The 17,732-nt window shown below is 41.6% G+C and overlaps 1 protein-coding gene across 3 annotated transcripts in view; it reads left to right on the forward strand.

Moving 5' to 3' along the window:
• DNAH6 (dynein axonemal heavy chain 6) overlaps window positions 1-17,732 on the forward strand; it is a 223,660-nt gene that overhangs the window by 15,771 nt on the left and 190,157 nt on the right. For all 3 annotated transcript variants that reach the window (XR_011558276.1, XM_070742321.1, XM_070742322.1), the window contains exons 9-14: window positions 27-198; window positions 7,996-8,109; window positions 9,015-9,215; window positions 13,615-13,735; window positions 14,958-15,109; window positions 16,364-16,516. Coding sequence is in view for 2 of the 3 variants with exons in the window: in XM_070742321.1 (XP_070598422.1) it covers window positions 27-198; window positions 7,996-8,109; window positions 9,015-9,215; window positions 13,615-13,735; window positions 14,958-15,109; window positions 16,364-16,516 (913 nt within the window). In the remaining variant the exon portion in view is untranslated. The remainder of the gene's footprint in view (window positions 1-26; window positions 199-7,995; window positions 8,110-9,014; window positions 9,216-13,614; window positions 13,736-14,957; window positions 15,110-16,363; window positions 16,517-17,732) is intronic.

The following is a 17,732-nucleotide window of genomic DNA, read 5'->3' on the forward strand; positions in this document are numbered from 1 at the left end:
TTGTTGATCTGTTTGTTTCTTTCTAGCTTTATTCGTCTTGCTGATTATCTAATAGTAAATACTATGCACGTCTTAGCAGTTAAATCTGTTGCTACTCTGTTGCGTTACCTTACTGACAAATTGAAGAAGACACCACTTGCAGAAATTATCCAAACATGGAATACAGATCAAGAAGCACCTGAAGTTGTGGAAAAGAAGGTAATATTAATCAAAGTGAGATATTCAAACTTTTTAGAATGACATGACCAAAATTTTAAAAAACCTTACTGTTAAAAGTAGAATCATTGTTTTCTATTGATCAATATCAATCATTTTGTTTTGATCTAATATATTGTTGATGATTTCATATCCTGTGAAAATGTGTTTCTTGAATCCATTTTCTCAATGGAAATTAATGAAACTTACTTTTACAGTATGTTTTATAACTGGAAAATATTTCAAAGAATTCTATGTAAAGGTTTATAATATAAGAAATTATATGTTAGTACTGAATAATATCCAGAAAAAAATCTTTATAAATCCTAACTAATAAAGAATATTCCCTTTGAGAAGTTAGATAGATCTGATTAAAAATATCAATTTTAAATTTTAGAAAATTTACTGTTTAAAGCAGCTTTTGATACCATCAACCCTGGTATTCTGCGTCGGCTGGAGGGGTTGGGAGTAGGAGGCACTGTGTTACAGTGGTTCTCTTCCTACCTCTCTGGTTGGTTGCAATCGGTGTTGGCAGAGGGTCAGAGGTTGACTCCTAGGCCTCTCCCTTGTGGGGTGCCTCAGGGGTTGGTTTTCTACCCCCTGCTGTTTAATATTTACATGAAACTGCTGGGTGAGATCATCCGTTGACACGGGGTGAGTTACCCACAGTACACTGATGATACTTAGCTGTACATCTCCACCTGCAGTGAAGCAGTGGAGGTGATGTGCCGGTGCCTGAAGGCTGTGAGGGTCTGGATGGGTGTTAACAGGCTCAAGCTCAACCCCGACTGTTCTGTGCATGGCATCTCAGAGTGAAACGATCAACTCAAAACCCACTAATTCATGTGAAAATCAGACTATTTATTAGGAAAATTCAGAAAAAAGCTAAAGCAGTTTGCAAGAAAAGGCCAGGAAGTATTTTGTCTCAGAGAAACATCTGATAAGGTTCTGAGAAGAACGGCAGCTTTAGCCTAATGACATTCATTTTGCGAAATGAGGGGGAAATTCAACATACAAGAGAATAAAAACAGCTCACCAGAATCTAAGGCAAACATCATCTGGCAGAGAATGTCTTAGTAAAGCAGGAATAATGTTTCTGAGCCTTTTTCAGGCACCTTCCCCCCACACACTCTAACATCTCTTCCATGAACGGCATTGAAACGCCACACTCAATTACCCCAAATCCTTTGCTTTTATACTGACTGACTTAAACACTAAACCATCGTGCCCCTTTTTTCCAGCTTGAGCCACCTCCAGTTTGCCTCGAGTTTAATCACTAGCTGTCTAGCCACATTTTCTACCTTCGTCTTTCCTTCTCAGGCATTGTTCACCATCTCTCCCATATTGTCTTTCTCACATGCTTGCCGTCAATCTCTCATTCTATCCAAGTCCTTCTTGTTACTTTATCTCTCTATCAGCAATTGCTTTTCTCCACTGCATCTGGAAGGAGAGTCCAACATGGGTATTTAACCAATCCTATTGGTAGAGACTGAGTAAAAATTAACATAATAATAGGCACCGCCCCCAGCAGTCTCCCATGAGCCCCAGTTTTAAAAACTCAGTCCAAGAGTAGAGTCATACTGAGTTTGCTTAGAGTAAAATAAATGTTTTTTACCATGTTTAATGTGTTGTTTTTGTCTCCTCTCCAGATTGGAACAGCGTTGGAGGCAGGGGTCTCTGTCCTCCGAGGACAACACCCCCACCAATCTCCTTAGGGGCTGTTTCCCTCCGTGGGATCTGCCCCCAAGAGGAGCAACTCAGCCCGGAGTCACTGGCCTCCGCGGTCAAACGAGGGCTGCGGGCCGAAGGTGGGGGGGTCCGTCCCCCCCACTGGGAGGCCCGAGACGAAAGGCACCCCAGGGGACTCCGTAAGAAGAGCGGAGTCCCGATCAGCTGTGAAGCGGCGAGGTCGCTGGTACCGCCGCCGCCGCCGGGAACGCTGCAGAGCCTCGGAAGAGGCAGGAGCCGAGAGGTCCCCAGGAGGTTTAAGGACGTCGGGGAAGCGGCGAAAGGCGAGTTTCGAGCGGCGAAGCGTTTGGGAAGGGCGAGAAAGCCCGCGAAAACGCTGGGCGCCGCCATCTTGGGTAGCCCCCAAGAGAGCTATAAGAGCGCCGGCCGGAAGGGCTTCCGGCAGCTGTAAGGCGCCAAAGGAGCTTTGGGCTCTAGAGCGCAAGCGCAACAACAAGGGGTAGCCGGTCGCCATTTTGTTCGACGTGACGAGGTGCAAAAAGAGGTTTTCGAGCTCGGTGATCAAAGCAGATTGCTAATAGTGAGTAGAATGGATAAACAAACCGGAGAAAGCAAAGCGGGGTCACCAGTAGCCCCTAAGGAAAAGGAAAAGGGGAAGGCTAAGGAGAAGTCCAAGGCCTCCCAGTCTCCAGCCTCGGCAGCCTCACTTAAGGAGGCAGAAAAGCGCATAAAAGCGCTGGAGAAGAAATTAGAGGCAGCCTTGCAGCCCTCCCCTTCAGTGGTGCCCCTGACTCAGAGACAGGTACCCACTCCTGACCCCATGACCCCACAATCAGCCTATGGGCACACGGGGGCCTTCCAGGAGGGTGATTGGTCACCAGATGGACAGTTCTTTTCCATACCTCAGGTGGCACCTTCACCAACTCCGTCTTGGACACGACCTGAGTCAGTGGGGCCAGCTCAAAGAGGCCCACAGGCCCCTTCAGCCACGTTCACCCCTACGGCAGCCGGCCTGCGGTCACAGCAGGGGTCCTGGCAGCACATGCCCGCAGATATGCAGGAGTTGATGGCTGAGGTCTACGCGCAAGGGGTGAACGCAGGGTCAAGCCAGTATGTACGCCGAGCTGCACCCCAGTCAAGAAACCTTTGGCCAGCACCGCCCCCCTCGGGGCTGGGGTCCCTATCAGAAGAACCGGCCTTTGGCGAGGACAGTGACAAGGAGTACGAGTTCTCGGAGGATGAGAACCCGCCGGTGCAACAGCCTGTAGCAGGTCTCTTTAAACCAGCATTGTTTAGGACCTTGCTTTTTAAGGCAAAGCAAGTAATGAACCTCCAGGGAACCAAAACAACAGAAGAAGACGCCGGTAAGACTTCAGCTTCTCTGCTTAGGGAGCCCCAACCCGAGACTGATTCTATTCCGGCTTCACACATTTTCATTGAAGGAGTCAAAAAACCGTGGCAATATCCCGCAGCGGCCCAAGGACCGTCTAACCTGGAGAGGAAATTTTATACGTTTGATGAGGAGGTGGAGAAACTTTTGGAGTTCCCTCCCATTGACCAACCAGTAGTGACACTGGTTTCCAGTGCCCTGGTTCCCTCCGAGACGGGAGAGAGCCTAAAACCTGAAGACAGGAAGGCGGAAACCCTATTGCGCAAAACCCACCAGATGGCTGGCTGGGGGTTCAGGGCAGCTGCTGCGGCCTCCTTCTTCAACAGAGCCTCAATAATGTGGCTCCAAGAAATGCAGGCACGGATTGGACCGGAGGAGGGTAGATTACGCCAGGATTTAAGTAAGTTACTGGCGGCAGCAGAGTTTTCGGCCGATGCGACCCTCCACGCGGCTAAGTTCGCCAGCAGAGGCATGGCTACCACACTCTCTTCGCGTAGACTTCTGTGGCTACGTAATTGGCCAGCTGATTTGAAGTCGAAGTGGCGCCTGGCTTCAGCCCCATTGCAAGGTTCTATGCTGTTTGGGGAGATCCTGGATAAAGTCTTAATTGAAGACAAGGACAAGAAGAAGGTCCTACCTAGATCCAACAGGCGCCAAGATAGGAGGTTTACTCCTTACACGAGACGTCAGAACCCTCGCTGGGACGCATCTACCAGCTCTGGACAGACACAGCGGCCCTTCAGCCAGAGTCAATATACACAACAACCCTTCCGGAGCGACCGCGGATCGTTCCAGGACAGACAGAGGGGCTACCAGCAGCCCAGGCGGCCCTTTCGGGGGTACAGTCAGAGAGGTTTTCGTCGTTCGAAATGACTCAGCCGGGAGTCTACCGCTGGGAGGGAAATTGCAACACTTCAGTCCCTCGTGGCGGATGACGTCTTCAGACAGGTGAGTGCTAGCCACCGTGTCGGACGGACCGCAACTAGAATTCATAGGACAGCCCCCTTACCGTTTTGTACATTGCCCGGTAATCCGGGACCCTCAGAAGCGACAACTAATCCACAAAGAGGTGGCACATTTACTGGAGATACGGGCCATCGAACAGGTGCCCCCAGTGGAGGAGGGAAGGGGATTTTATTCCCGAATTTTCCTCGTGCCCAAGGCGTCAGGAGGATATTGAATGATACTGAACTTAAAGCAGCTGAATGTCTTTATAAAGTACAGGAGATTCCACATGCACTCCTTACAAACCATACTCCCTTCAATCAGGACTCGAGACCTACTTACCTCAATAGACCTGAAAGAGGCCTATCTACATGTACCGGTACACCCGGCTCATCGAAAATTCCTCAGATTCTGTTCGGAGGGCATTCACTACCAGTACAAGGCCATGCCCTTTGGCCTATCTTCAGCCCCGCGAACTTTTACCAAGTTGCTGGATGCGTTGACGGCACATCTAAGGTCACACTCCATCAGACTGATGGCCTACCTGGACGACATAATTATTTTGTCCAGGTCCCCCAGTCAGGCCAGGGAGGATTTGTCCAGGACGGTGCGGATACTAGAAGCCCATGGCTTTACCATCAATTTGGAAAAAAGCCAGATGGTTCCCGCTACCAGACTTCAACATCTAGGAGCCATTATCGACACCATAGCAGGCACCGTATCTCTCTCTCCCGAGAGACAAGAGAATATCCACCGTCTTGTTACCGACCTGACCCGTCGCAGACGGGTTCCATTAGCACTGTTGTCAAAGGTGTTGGGGACACTAGTGTCCGCCATCGGGATTGTACCCTGGGCCAGACATCATATCAGGGGCCTTCAGTGGTTCCTGTTACCGGCCCAGAGGGCCAGGATCAGCCATTCACACAGATCAATCAAGTTACCCAGGGCAGTCGCAAGATCCCTACAGTGGTGGACCACCGGAGCGATCCAGGGAGGCTCGCCCTTCAGAACACAGGATCGGCTCATCCTTACCACAGACGCCAGTTTATACGGATGGGGAGCTCACTTGGGCCGTCACATGGCTCAGGGCATCTGGACATTGGAAGACCTGTCCCCGGTCAATATCAACTTCTTAGAGCTGAGGGCTGTATTTTTAGCCCTCCTAGCCTTTGCCCCCATAGTAGAAAACAGACATATACTCATATTAACAGACAATGTGGCGACCAGGGCCCACCTGAACCACCAGGGGGGCACAAGGTCGCACCGCCTTATGGAGGAGACCACACGGCTTTTCAATTGGGCCGAGACTCACCTAGCATCCCTCACTGCGGAACACATCGCCGGGATCAGCAACACCAAGGCGGATTGGCTCAGCAGGGCGACTCTGGACCCGTCCGAGTGGAAGCTCGACCCGGAACTCTTCACACAGCTGACCCAGAGGTTTGGAATACCCCTGGTAGACCTGTTTGCCACCAGCCAGAATGCTCAACTCGCGAGGTTCTTCACAAGGTTTCCAGACCCGAGAGCGGAAGGAACGAACGCCTTGTGGACGCCTTGGCCCCCGGGTCTTCTGTATGCCTTCCTACCTGTAAACCTGATCCCGAGGGTGGTGGAAAAGATCCTCCAGGAGAAGGCGGAAGTACTCTTAATAGCCCCTTACTGGCCGAGACGTCCGTGGTTCGCCGACTTGATGGCGCTCTCAGTGTCACCCCCGTGGAGGATTCCGGACCAGGCCATCTCTCTCAGCCAGGGGAACCTTCATCATCCGGATCCCCAATGGCTCCACTTGACAGGATGGCACTTGAAAGGCATAGACTAAGACAATGTAACTTGCCGGAGAAGGTCATAGCTACTATGCAGGCAGCTAGGCGTCCATCGACCTCTCGAATTTATCAGGCGACTTGGACAGCCTTTTGTAAATTTTGCACTACACACTCTATTGATCCTGGGGTGGCTTCTGTTCTTGATGTTCTGGGGTTTTTACAGGTAGGGGTAGAGCAGGGTCTGGCCCCTAATACCTTGAAGAGACAGGTAGCTGCTTTATCTACCATGATCCAGACATCAGAGTCTCGAACGTTAGCACAACATACTTGGGTTCGGGATTTTATTAAGGGAGCCACAAATAAACATTCTCCTCCAGTCAGGAGATTTCCATCCTGGGATCTTACACTGGTCCTACAAGCGTTGACTAAGCCTCCTTTTGAGCCGCTGAGGACTATACCAGTCAGGTTACTTTCCTTGAAAACGGTCTTCCTTGTTGCGATCACATCCGCCCGCAGGGTGTCAGAGTTGTCAGCATTATCCGTAAGAGCAGATCTCTGCCATTTCTATCCGGACAGAGTGGTACTTAGGTTGGATCCTTCATTTGTGCCGAAGGTAAATTCGGTGTTCCATAGGAAGCAGGAGCTAATCCTGCCTGATTTCTGCACTCATGGAACTCATCCATCTGAGTTGTTATGGCATAAGATAGATGTCAGGAGGGCTTTGAAGATTTACATTAGGAGAACGGAACAGTTCAGGAAGTCAGAAAATCTGTTTATCTCCTTTTCTGAGGCTAGATTAGGGCTAGGACTATCGGCAAAGTCTATTAGTAGGTGGATTAAGGAATGTATCTCTGAGGCCTATAAGGCGGGAGGGCATACCCCTCCAGAGGGGATATTAGCTCATTCCACCAGGAGTGCGGCTGCTTCAGCAGCTTGGGCGACACAAGCGTCCATCAAAGACATTTGTAGAGCAGCAACCTGGGCAGCACCTACCACGTTTATTAAGCATTATAAAGTGGACTCCTTCGCTTCTGCGGAAGCGGCTTTTGGCAGGCGAGTCCTTCAGAAAGTTTGTGTTTCTCCTAAGTCCCTAATCAGACCTTCTCCCTCCCATGGGCTTTGAGAGCTTTGGTATATCCCATGTTGGACTCTCCTTCCAGATGCAGTGGAGAAGACCCGTTGTACCTACCTGAACGGTCTTCTCGATGCACTGGAAGGAGAGTCCAAACCCACCCGGTAGTTGAAGGTTAGGGACTCCGGAAGTTGGGTTGGCTTGGTTTTTGGCTTGTTCATTGTTCAATAAATTTGGTTATCCTCTTTCATTGGTTATTCGTTTTTAAAACTGAGGCTCATGGGAGACTGCTGGGGGCGGTGCCTATTATTATGTTAATTTTTACTCAGTCTCTACCAATAGGATTGGTTAAATACCCATGTTGGACTCTCCTTCCAGTGCATCGAGAAGACCGTTCAGGTAGGTACAACGGGTCTTCTAGTTCTTACTCTTCTCTTGCAATCACCTCTCAGTCCCAGAACTTTCTTCTTTGCCATAAATTTTGGAACACTCATTTAGACAAGTCTGGAATTGGAATTCCCACACTCCTCGAATCAGGCATAGACTGCTTATACAATTCTTCCAGGTCTGTTATGGCTAGGTACAGCTTTGGGTCTGCCATGTTAAAGTAACATGACAGAACACTTTCACGCTGGATTTAAAAAGGTGCTCTTCGCTCCAGCGGGCAGCTGCTCTTCACCTTGCTGTCTCTTGGGATGGCCTTGTGTTTCACAAAGTCCTCCAAATGTTTTGTGCCTTGAAAGATTTGCAAGTGGGAAGAAAAGCAGAATCAAAGGACAGAGATCATCCTTCTTCTGCGCTGCCCCAACATCACCACCGGAAATCGGAAATTATTTATGTTCTAACAAACAGGGAACTTTCTAGGCTAGAGGACTTTAGAACTTGAGTTCATTATCTAATTTTTAAAAAGACTCAATTTGTTCTTTCTTTTTTTACTGTAGGGAACTCCTTCAGCGATTGCAGAGGAAGAGGAGGCAGCCATTCCAATGTTCCTTGTCGAGCTAATTTTAGAGATCCATGCATTGCTGTTTGAACCAACTGTGGAAGAGTTCCAGGTTAAAGTTCATTTAGTTTGGAAAAGGTTTCCATTTAAAAAATGTTATCATGGGGCACGGAGTTCTTGAAAAATCTTTATAGTTATAAGTCAGATATAATTTTTGACTGACATAGATTTAGGCTGGAATATGCCTCTGGAAATAATTTTTGATCAACTGAATAATAACTTTGAATCTGACTAGAATCTTTAAGAAGAATAGTCATCTTTTAAACAATACAATATGACCAAGGACAGCCTGTTATTTCTTAATGAGTTGAACTGCTATTAGTGTAGGACTACAGGAATGAAACTTGCAGTGTTAACTGCTAGTTTACTATTTAGTTTTCTAGTTAACTGCTGCATAAAAGGCACCACTTGAAGATGCTGTGAAAATTAGGAAGGAAAAATATATACGTAGCCAGCAATAGAAAAAAACTCCCAAATTTGTAATCCAGGGGCGACTGTATTTAAAATAAAAACTTCTGGGTAGCCTGACACAGATTAGCCATGACATTTAATTAACTATTTAGTAATGTCACTATCAGAGATACTATACAAAGGTGACTCTACTTTTTCTATTTCTATCCTTCTTTCTGTGGCTTTATTACGTATGAACTTTGGAGATTTATTTCAATTTTAGGTGGCATGCAGATTTTATGCATTATTAAGGTTACTGTCATTCAATACATAAATCAATAGACAGCAGTCCTCATATTCTTTTTTTAAGAAATGAAAATGATTAAATAGAAAACTGTAGAAAATTGGCATTCAAAGCGTTAGATTTGTGGGTCTTCACAAGAAATTTTTACAATTGTTGTAAAGGATTTGACCATATTTATGTGAAGAGCTCTGAAAATGCTATGCAAAGCTTCATATGTACCATAACAAACATTTCAACTGATTTTCTTCTATTTGGTCAAACAGGATGCTATGGCAGATATTGTGTCTCAGTTTCAGGCAACTGTGTTATCTATTGCAAACCTTGTTCCAGATCAGTATTTTGATGCCTTCACTCGTCCTGTTATTAACAATAAAATTGAAGAAAAAACATGTGGTGAAGGACCAAGCTTATCAGCAATGTTTAAAGATGATAAACATCTTCAAACTATTATCCTACAAATACAGGTATATGACACTTTTGTCATAAAAAACTTTATTTACATTTAAATATTTCATATTGCAGAGGTACTTAAATAACAGTTTTAAAACTCAATGTTTAGCAGAATAACAGAGTTGGAAGGGACATTGGAGGTCTTTTAATCTGAACCTTTCCACAAGCAGGAGACCCCATACCATTCTGGACAAATGGCTGTCCAATCTCATGTTAAAAACCTCCAGTGATGGAGCACTCACAATCTCTGAAGGCAAACCGTTCCACTGATTAATTGTTCTCATTGTCAAGAAATTTCTCCTTAGTTCTCAGTTGGGTCTCTCCTTGATAAGTGTCCATCTATTGCTTTGGAAAATAGTTTGACCCTGTCTTCTTTGTGGCAGCCTGTGAAATATTAAAAACTGTCATCCCCAGTCCTCCTTTTCACTAGACTAGACGTATCCAATTCCTGCAAACGTTCTTCCTCCAGCTCCCTTATCATTGTTGTTGCTCTTCTTTGCATTCTTTCTAGAGTCTCAACATCTATTTTATAATGTGGAGATCAAAATTGATTGCGATATTCCAAATGTTATCTTACCAAGGCATTATAAAGTGGTACCTTACTAACATGTCAACTAAACTTGATTCTAACCCTCTGTTAATACAATCTAGGATTACATTGGTTTTGTGGCTGCTGCAACACACTGCTGGCTCATATTTAAATGATTGTCCACATTTCCAAGGTCCCTCTTGCAGTTACTGCTATTTAGCCAGATTACACCTATTTTACACCTGTACATTTGATTTTATTTTTATCTAAGTGTAAAATTTCCCACTCTTCTCACCATGAATTTAATTTTGTTAGGGCACTGCTCAAATTTGTTGAGATTCGTCTGGATCTTGAGCCTATCTCCTAGGTGTTGACTATTCCTGCCAATAAAGTGCCATCTGTAAATTTGATGAGTTCCCCTTCTATTAGCTCATCTAAATCATTTATGAAGATATTGAGGAGTACAGAGCCTAAGTCAGAACCTGGAGTACCCCGCTGCTTACTTCCCTCCCTGTAGATATAGTTTCATTAAGGAACAAAGACTGAGTGCAATTTATCAGCCAGTTATGAATCCATCTGGTAGTGATGCTGTTTATCCTATATTTTTCCAATATACTCAGAATAGGTTGTAGTATACTTTGTCAAATGCCTTAATGAAATCCAAGTACAGTGATCCCTCGAGTTTCGCGATCTCGATGTTCGCTAAACGCTATATCGCGAGTTTTCAACCCGGAAGTAAACTCCACCATCTGCGCACTAATTTAGTCACTTTGTCAAAGAATGAATTAAGAATTGTTTGGCATGATCTGTTTTTGACAAACTAGTTGCGGCTTCATGTTATAACTTTGCTTCCTTCTAGGTATTAGCAGATCTGTTGTTTTATTAACTTTTCCAGGATCTTCCAAGGTATTTATGTCAGGCTGATTGGTCTGTAGTTTCTTGGATCTATTTTTCCCTTTTTTGAAGATGGGGCCCATGTTAGCTGTTTTCCAGTCCTTTGATAGTTCACCAGTGCTCCAGGATTTTTGAAAGATTTTTGAAAGATATACTCCAATGCTTTCAAGATCCTTTTTGCCAGCTCCTTCAGAACTCCATTTATTTATTTACTTAGTTAGTTAGTTAGTTAGTTAGTTAGTTAGTTAGTTAGTCAGTCAGTCAAGTACATATTGGTGGTATGCAAAGATATAATAATATTCATATACATGATACTAGTAAAAGAAATATTAGGACAGGGGATGGAAGGCAAGCTGGTGCACTTATGCACTCCCCTTACTGACCTCTTCTTGGGAGAGGTCAACAGTAGATACTCTAAGGGTAAGGTTTTGGGGGTTGGGTGATGATACTACAGAGTCTGGTAGTGAGTGGGCTATGGGCTATGCTTAGATTGTGTTTAAGGTGACGTAGTTCTAAGTTTTCTAAACCTAGGATTAGTAAGTCTAATTGTGTAGGGTATTCTGTTGCGAGTGGAGGAGTGGAGGGCTCTTCTGGTAAAATATCTCTGGACATTTTCTAGAGTGTTTATGTCCGAGATGAGGTGTGGGTTCCAGATCAATGAGCTGTATTCAAGGATTGGTCTGGTGAAAGTTTTATATGCTCTGGTTAGTAGTGTGAGATTGCCGGAGCAGAAGCTAGGATTAAGTAGGATTAAGTTAACAACTCTTTAAGACTTTCTGGCGATGTTGTTGCAGTGGGCTGCAACAACTCTGGGATGTAATCCATCTGTTCCTGGTGACTATGTACCATCAAGTTGTTTTTGACTCTTAGCAACCATATATAGAGAGATTTTCTCCATAACATTTGGTCTACAAGCTGCTCCTTCAGATCTTTCAATGGTGTGTGCATCATCATTGTAACTGAGGACATCCACCTTACTAATTGTTGTTGTCTTTCCATTAACTTTTCCCAACCAGGAAATAATTTGAGCCTGGTCACCTATGCCGTAAGTGAAAATTCAGGGTTGATTTGTTTGATTATCCGTTTTCTTTTTTTCTTTCTTTGGACTGATTCCACAGTATTCTAAAGAATATTTTCCAATGCCAAAGTTCAAAAGTCGGAATAGTCTTTCTATCCTCTTTCTTCAAATTTCAACTATCACTTCCATACAGTGTGACTGGGAATACTTTGGTGTGCATGATACTGGTTTTTGTGGCTAGAGACATTTAAATATTTTTTTCAAGGATTTTATACCTAGTTTGCCGCATATTTCTCGACTGGTTCCTTTGGTGTTGATGGTTGATTTTAAAAGGCAGAAATTATCCACCACTTCAATAGTTTCACAGAGTCAATCTCAATTTACTGAAGCCTAAGGTGTCATTAAATTTATAGTAATTTCATTTCATCTTACGCTGTGTTGAGCTTTCCTATGTTCATGTTTCTTATGTTCTACAGGTATGTTCCTACTGTAATTCTATCTTGCACCTTTACCTTTCTCTTCTTCTCTTATATGGCAACATCAGCAACCAGACATCCCAAAGACTTTATTCTAGCTGTATTATCACCACCATTACTATTCTGAAACATCTTCAGCTCTTCCTCAATAGCATGTTGGTGACTCGAGGGCCCATCATCCACCACTACATCATCAATCAATTTAGTTTTTCTATCCATGTGGAGGGTGGGTTTTTGGGGAAAAATAAATGAATGTGTTGTTTTCTTCCATTAATTATGGATTGATTTCTTTGCCATTGTCTCTGTGAAGTTATCATGTGCTTCCAGCATTTTTCTATATAGCTGCTGTCCAATTGAGGTGTCTTTACACCTATTCTATTGCTAATCTTTTCCTTCTCCCTGTGTCTTCTCTGAGAAAAGTGCTAATGTCAATAATTTTTAAAGATATTCTTACAACTGCTATTATATACCTATACCTATATATCTAAATTAGTAATGCCGTCCATGAAAAATCAGTGGGGAAAATAAACTGGCTAATAAAATTTATTTGAACCAAACTGTAAGGTTAAACACATGTCTCCCTCTAATACACACGAAAGGGTAACAACAGCTGAAATGGTTTGTTCAATATTGGGATAATAGGCCACTAATAACAATGGGAGATTTGTTAATGCAAATTGCAGCTGGTGGCTTGGGATAGAGATTATAATCAAGGCTCATTGGTGTCACTGAGAGATTTCCTTGCAACGCAAATTTGATTTTGGAATAATAATATTCACCCTGCTGTGAATAATACTAAAACAAGGAGTGGTGGTAGATCTTTTCCATTACTTGCAGCTACTATTTATAATAAGTAAGGTAATTAATAATAGTCCGGTCCTCAGAAAAGAATACTGCACACTCTACAGCCTTGGTATTGAGCATCACAAAGAGGAGTCAAATTAACAATGGAATGCATTTATGTATTCATTAATAGTTGAATGCAAGTGAAAATATAATAGTTTTTTTTTAAATGTTGAATTTCGGTAATAACAGCTTAAATTCACCTCAACTGAAGACTATGTACCTCTTTTAAGAATTTTACTAAGTAAAATGTCTGATTTAAATAATTTAATTTATTTAATACATATTCATTTATATCTCACTTTTTTCTGAGAACCTCCCCGTTTTATCCTCACAACAGCAATCCTGCATGTAAGCTAAGCTGAGAAAGAAAGCCTGACCAATAGCAACATGGTTATGAGATCCTTAAATCTAGATTTCTCTGAACTCTACTGAAATACTGTCTTTTTTTAAAATCTATCTAAAACAATTTGTTAGTAAATAACAAGCTCGCACAATGATGACTTACTTGTTCTTTAACTTTCATATGCTTGCTATCATTGCTTCTATGAAAGAATAACATAGCATAGTAATAAAAGACCATATGGATGGAAGTTAATTAAAGACTATAATTAAAGACTATAATAATGTAAACATTTTTTTAAACTTTTTAGGAAACAATTGATTCAGCATTTGAAGCAGCAAATTTATATGCAGCTACATTTGAAAAGTTTAGATTATTTTTTAGAGAAAATGAAAGCCTTGATTTGCCAGCACTAAAGAAAGAAGAACCTGGTAAATATTTTGTTACATTTTGTACCTCATTTGATTAGAAAAATGATTTTCTTAGCAGATTGGGTTATGCCAGTAAATACTGTATTTGAAATATCTACATTATAGAAAATCCCCTGGATGTGGCATTAAGTTCATTTACTGTAGGTGGCAGCACGTAGCCAAACTTGACCAAATTTGGGAATGTTACGGAGGACTTTGTGGGATGACCATCAGAATATCCCAGAAACAATTGAGAAGTGACTTCCATAGTGTTTCCTGAACTACATGCAATTCCATAAAGTCACTACGAGTCAAGTTTAATTTGAAGAAAACCTTTCTTTTATCTGAAAATGTTATTTTTCATATGTTTTTAAAAGAAGAAAAGAGGCTTCCTTTTTTACTTTCCCCAATATAGATATTCTACTATATTCTGAGATAAAACTAAGGCAATTATTTAATTCACTATTAATAGTTAAAAGGCAAAATGATGCTTAAGAGTCCACTTGAAGCATCAATCTGAAAACAACCCATTTTCTGGGATCACGCTGGAATTGGAAACAGCAAACCTCAAAATGTTGCTGCATATAGGTGACTAATATAAACTTCATGATAAAAATATAAAATATTAATTGCAATGACACAACATCCTTTGCATTGTTCCTTAACTTCTTATCCCTTCTGTAGCTACTTTTTATGCTGTGAGCATGTTTGCTCTCTGAAGTGCTATTGTACCTTTCAACCCAAAGCTTTTCACAGTTCTGATAGGTATGTTAATCTCATGAAATCTGCAGTACCATTTTTACAGCAACCATTTTTTTAAATAGTTAAAAGCTTTGATATTTTCCAGGATGTTTTATCAGAGAAATCCTTAACAGAATGGAATGGAGTGGAACGGAATAGAATCCCTTGCTATTGTTAAGCAAATGGCTGGCCTAAAAATCTACCACTTCCTTGAAATTGTACTGCTGAGTTGAGGAAGCTGTTTGTGTCTAGGTTTCATAACATTCTGGTTGCTTCTTTCACACAAAATAGAATTTGTTTATTTCTGTAAAAACTCTCTATAGACCAAACAGGAGGAGATAACCCATTTTGAATAATCTCTGTTCACCATTAAAAAAAACTTTTTTCTAAATAAAAAGGGGGAAATGTATTTGTATTCTTTCCCATGAGGAAATACAATATAATTTTTCCCTTCAAGCCATCTGTAAATGACTAACAATATCTTTCTGTTTAAAATAAACAGATGTTAAATTTTTTGCTGAACAGCTGGAGAAATATCACAGACAACACAAAGAAGCGATGGCAATAAAACAAAAGAGATCATTAGGTTTATTCCTTATAGATTCTAAAAGGTTGAAAGACAAACTAATTCCATCACCAAAGCGCTGTTTGGAGGTAAATCCACATTGCCCTTTAACTTCCATTTTAATGCTCCCATACCAGATTAGAAATAAAATGGGGCCAATATAAGAACAATTTATTTATTTATAGGAGTAAGGTTGCTCCCTGGCCATGGGGAGGGCAACATTCTATATCCTGGGCTTGTGATTGTTAACTAACTGTTTTAATTTTTTAAAACAATCTGTCTGTCTTTATCAATTGTTTGTCTTTATCGATTGTATATTGCAGGATGTGGGGAATTGCGAGATATGGGGAGGGAGGGGATATTTATTAACCTATTAAGTATTATTGTCTGTCTCATAAACTGTATATGGTTTGTTATGCCCTTTGGTAATAAATGGTATTATTATAACAAGAAAGTTTCTGCATCCTAAGGGGATTTTCCAGAAAAATGTGTGTGTGTGTGAGAGAGATAATATGACATCAAAGATATATGTAATATTGGTAAATTGATTACTGGTTGCATTTATATACCAGCTTTTCTTTGGAAGCTAATAAAAATGTCCTTTCATTTAATCCCTACAATAATCTTGAGTTAAGGTTGGATTAAGACAGAATAACTGTCTCAAAATTATGCACTGAACTCTATGGAAAAGCTTGGGAAGAAAATGCTATGGAGAAGACTCAGGTTCTGTTATACAATCTCATATGGTGGCCTAGGTATTCCTCCCTCCAGAATAATTGAAATTTTAACTGCTCTCATACATTGCTGCATTTTCATGACATCTTTTTGACAGGCTTGAATAAAATCCTGAAAAATTCTCTTGTGATATCTTACAAAATTTTGAAATCTAAATAACAATTTTTTGTTATTTGTAATAATTTAAAAACAGTGTTTGGAAAATCAGGGATGCCCCTTGGGATGTGATAGGTATTAATTTCTATTTCCAATTAGAAGACATTTTCCAAAATTATGTCAATTTAATGCATTATGAACTGAAATGTTATTTATTTTGTTTATTTATATCTTGCTTTTATTATTTTTACAAATACCTTAAGGTTATGAATCTATCCAATACACTGTCCTTCTCCTATTTTACCCACAACAACCCTTTGAGATGCGTTGAGCAGAAAGAGAATGACTGGCCCAAGTAATCTACGACTTTTTAGTCATGACATGACATTTACTCGTTATAAACTACGTAGTCGTGACTAAAGAATACTTTCATGTTAAATAAATTCCTAACTACATGTAACTTTTCCTCTTATAATTTTACTAATGGTTTTAATATTTTCTTTTGCATTTAGGTTATTAATGAAATGCTTCCTATAATTGCAAAGAAAAAAGTGAACACCATTCTTGTTGAGGCAAATGATGCTAAATTTAAACTTGAGTTTCTGCCAAGTACAACTACTGAATATGTGGTTACTTTGACATTCCTTGATGAAATACAAGATAGGGTAAGTTCACTATACTGTTTTTATTAAGTAGCACAAGTTCACAAGTTACCATTGCTTTTAGATGTTTGCTTTTAGATACTCTGACACCTTCTATCTACAGTCCATGAAACCCAGATATGTTATTCTGTTTCTCATAGGAAATCAAATAAATCCTTTTGATCCAGGTAATAATTGTATTCTCCTGCCTTTGCTTTCCTAGGAGATAGGTACAATGTAATGTACAGATCTAAATCTAGTCTTCCTATACATCCTAGCTGAAATAAATAGGGCGTGAAACCTATGTATCACAACTAGTTCTGCAGCCTATCAAAGAGTAATTTTCCTTCACATCTGCAGTGCCTAGTTAGTGCTCACCAGATGTTTCCAACATCTTTCACAATCTCTTGCCGCTGGCTATGTTGGCAGTAAGTGAAGTAGAAAATGTTTGGAGGACAGCAGGATGTTGGAGGAGATGCGGAAGAGGAGAAGTATAGCAAAATCAGTGGAATTTATATCCAGTGTAGCTCATAGACGTGGCACTTGTTTTGCAACCACAATTGGTAACTCAGTTGCTAAGTGAAGTAAGTTATTAAGTAAAACTGTGACTGTGCTTATGACCCAAGAAATCCAAATTTCTTCCTCTTTTTTCTCTCATCCTGGGAGCCAGTGAGAGAAGGAATCTCTGTGTTCCCCATGAGCCAGAGGCAGGGGCATGTGCAACACAACAAATGTTCTTCACGTTATATTGGAGTGAAATCCAGCAGGTTCTTTCCAGTAGTGTAAACTTTGAATAGTTTGGAGAACTGGCAAGTACTACTTTTGGCTGGCCCCAGGGTGGAGTGGGAATGGAGATTTTTTTAATACCCTTCCCCTGCCACGCCCAGCAAGCCATGCCCAGCAAGCCACACCATGCACACCCAGCCACACCCACAGAATTGGTAGTAAAAAAAATGGATTTCACCACTGTGTTATATAGTATGTATATGAAACTACTGGGGGGGGGGGATCTCCCAGTTTGTGGTAAGTGTACTGATGATTTTCAGTTATGCAAGTAGTCCTTGATTTATGAATACAATGGAGCCTTCCCATTATGGTTGCAAGTGGTGATAGATATTAAGTAAGATTACCTAATTTAATGATCCCCTCTCCTCCTGATGCTCTCCGTGATGCAGCCATTAAACGAATGTGCAGGTTATTAAACAGAGCAGAGATTGGCTCAAGTTGTGGAGGCCCCCGG

This window comes from Erythrolamprus reginae, chromosome 2, assembly GCF_031021105.1.
Source record: "Erythrolamprus reginae isolate rEryReg1 chromosome 2, rEryReg1.hap1, whole genome shotgun sequence".
Taxonomy (NCBI): Eukaryota; Metazoa; Chordata; class Lepidosauria; order Squamata; family Dipsadidae; genus Erythrolamprus; species Erythrolamprus reginae.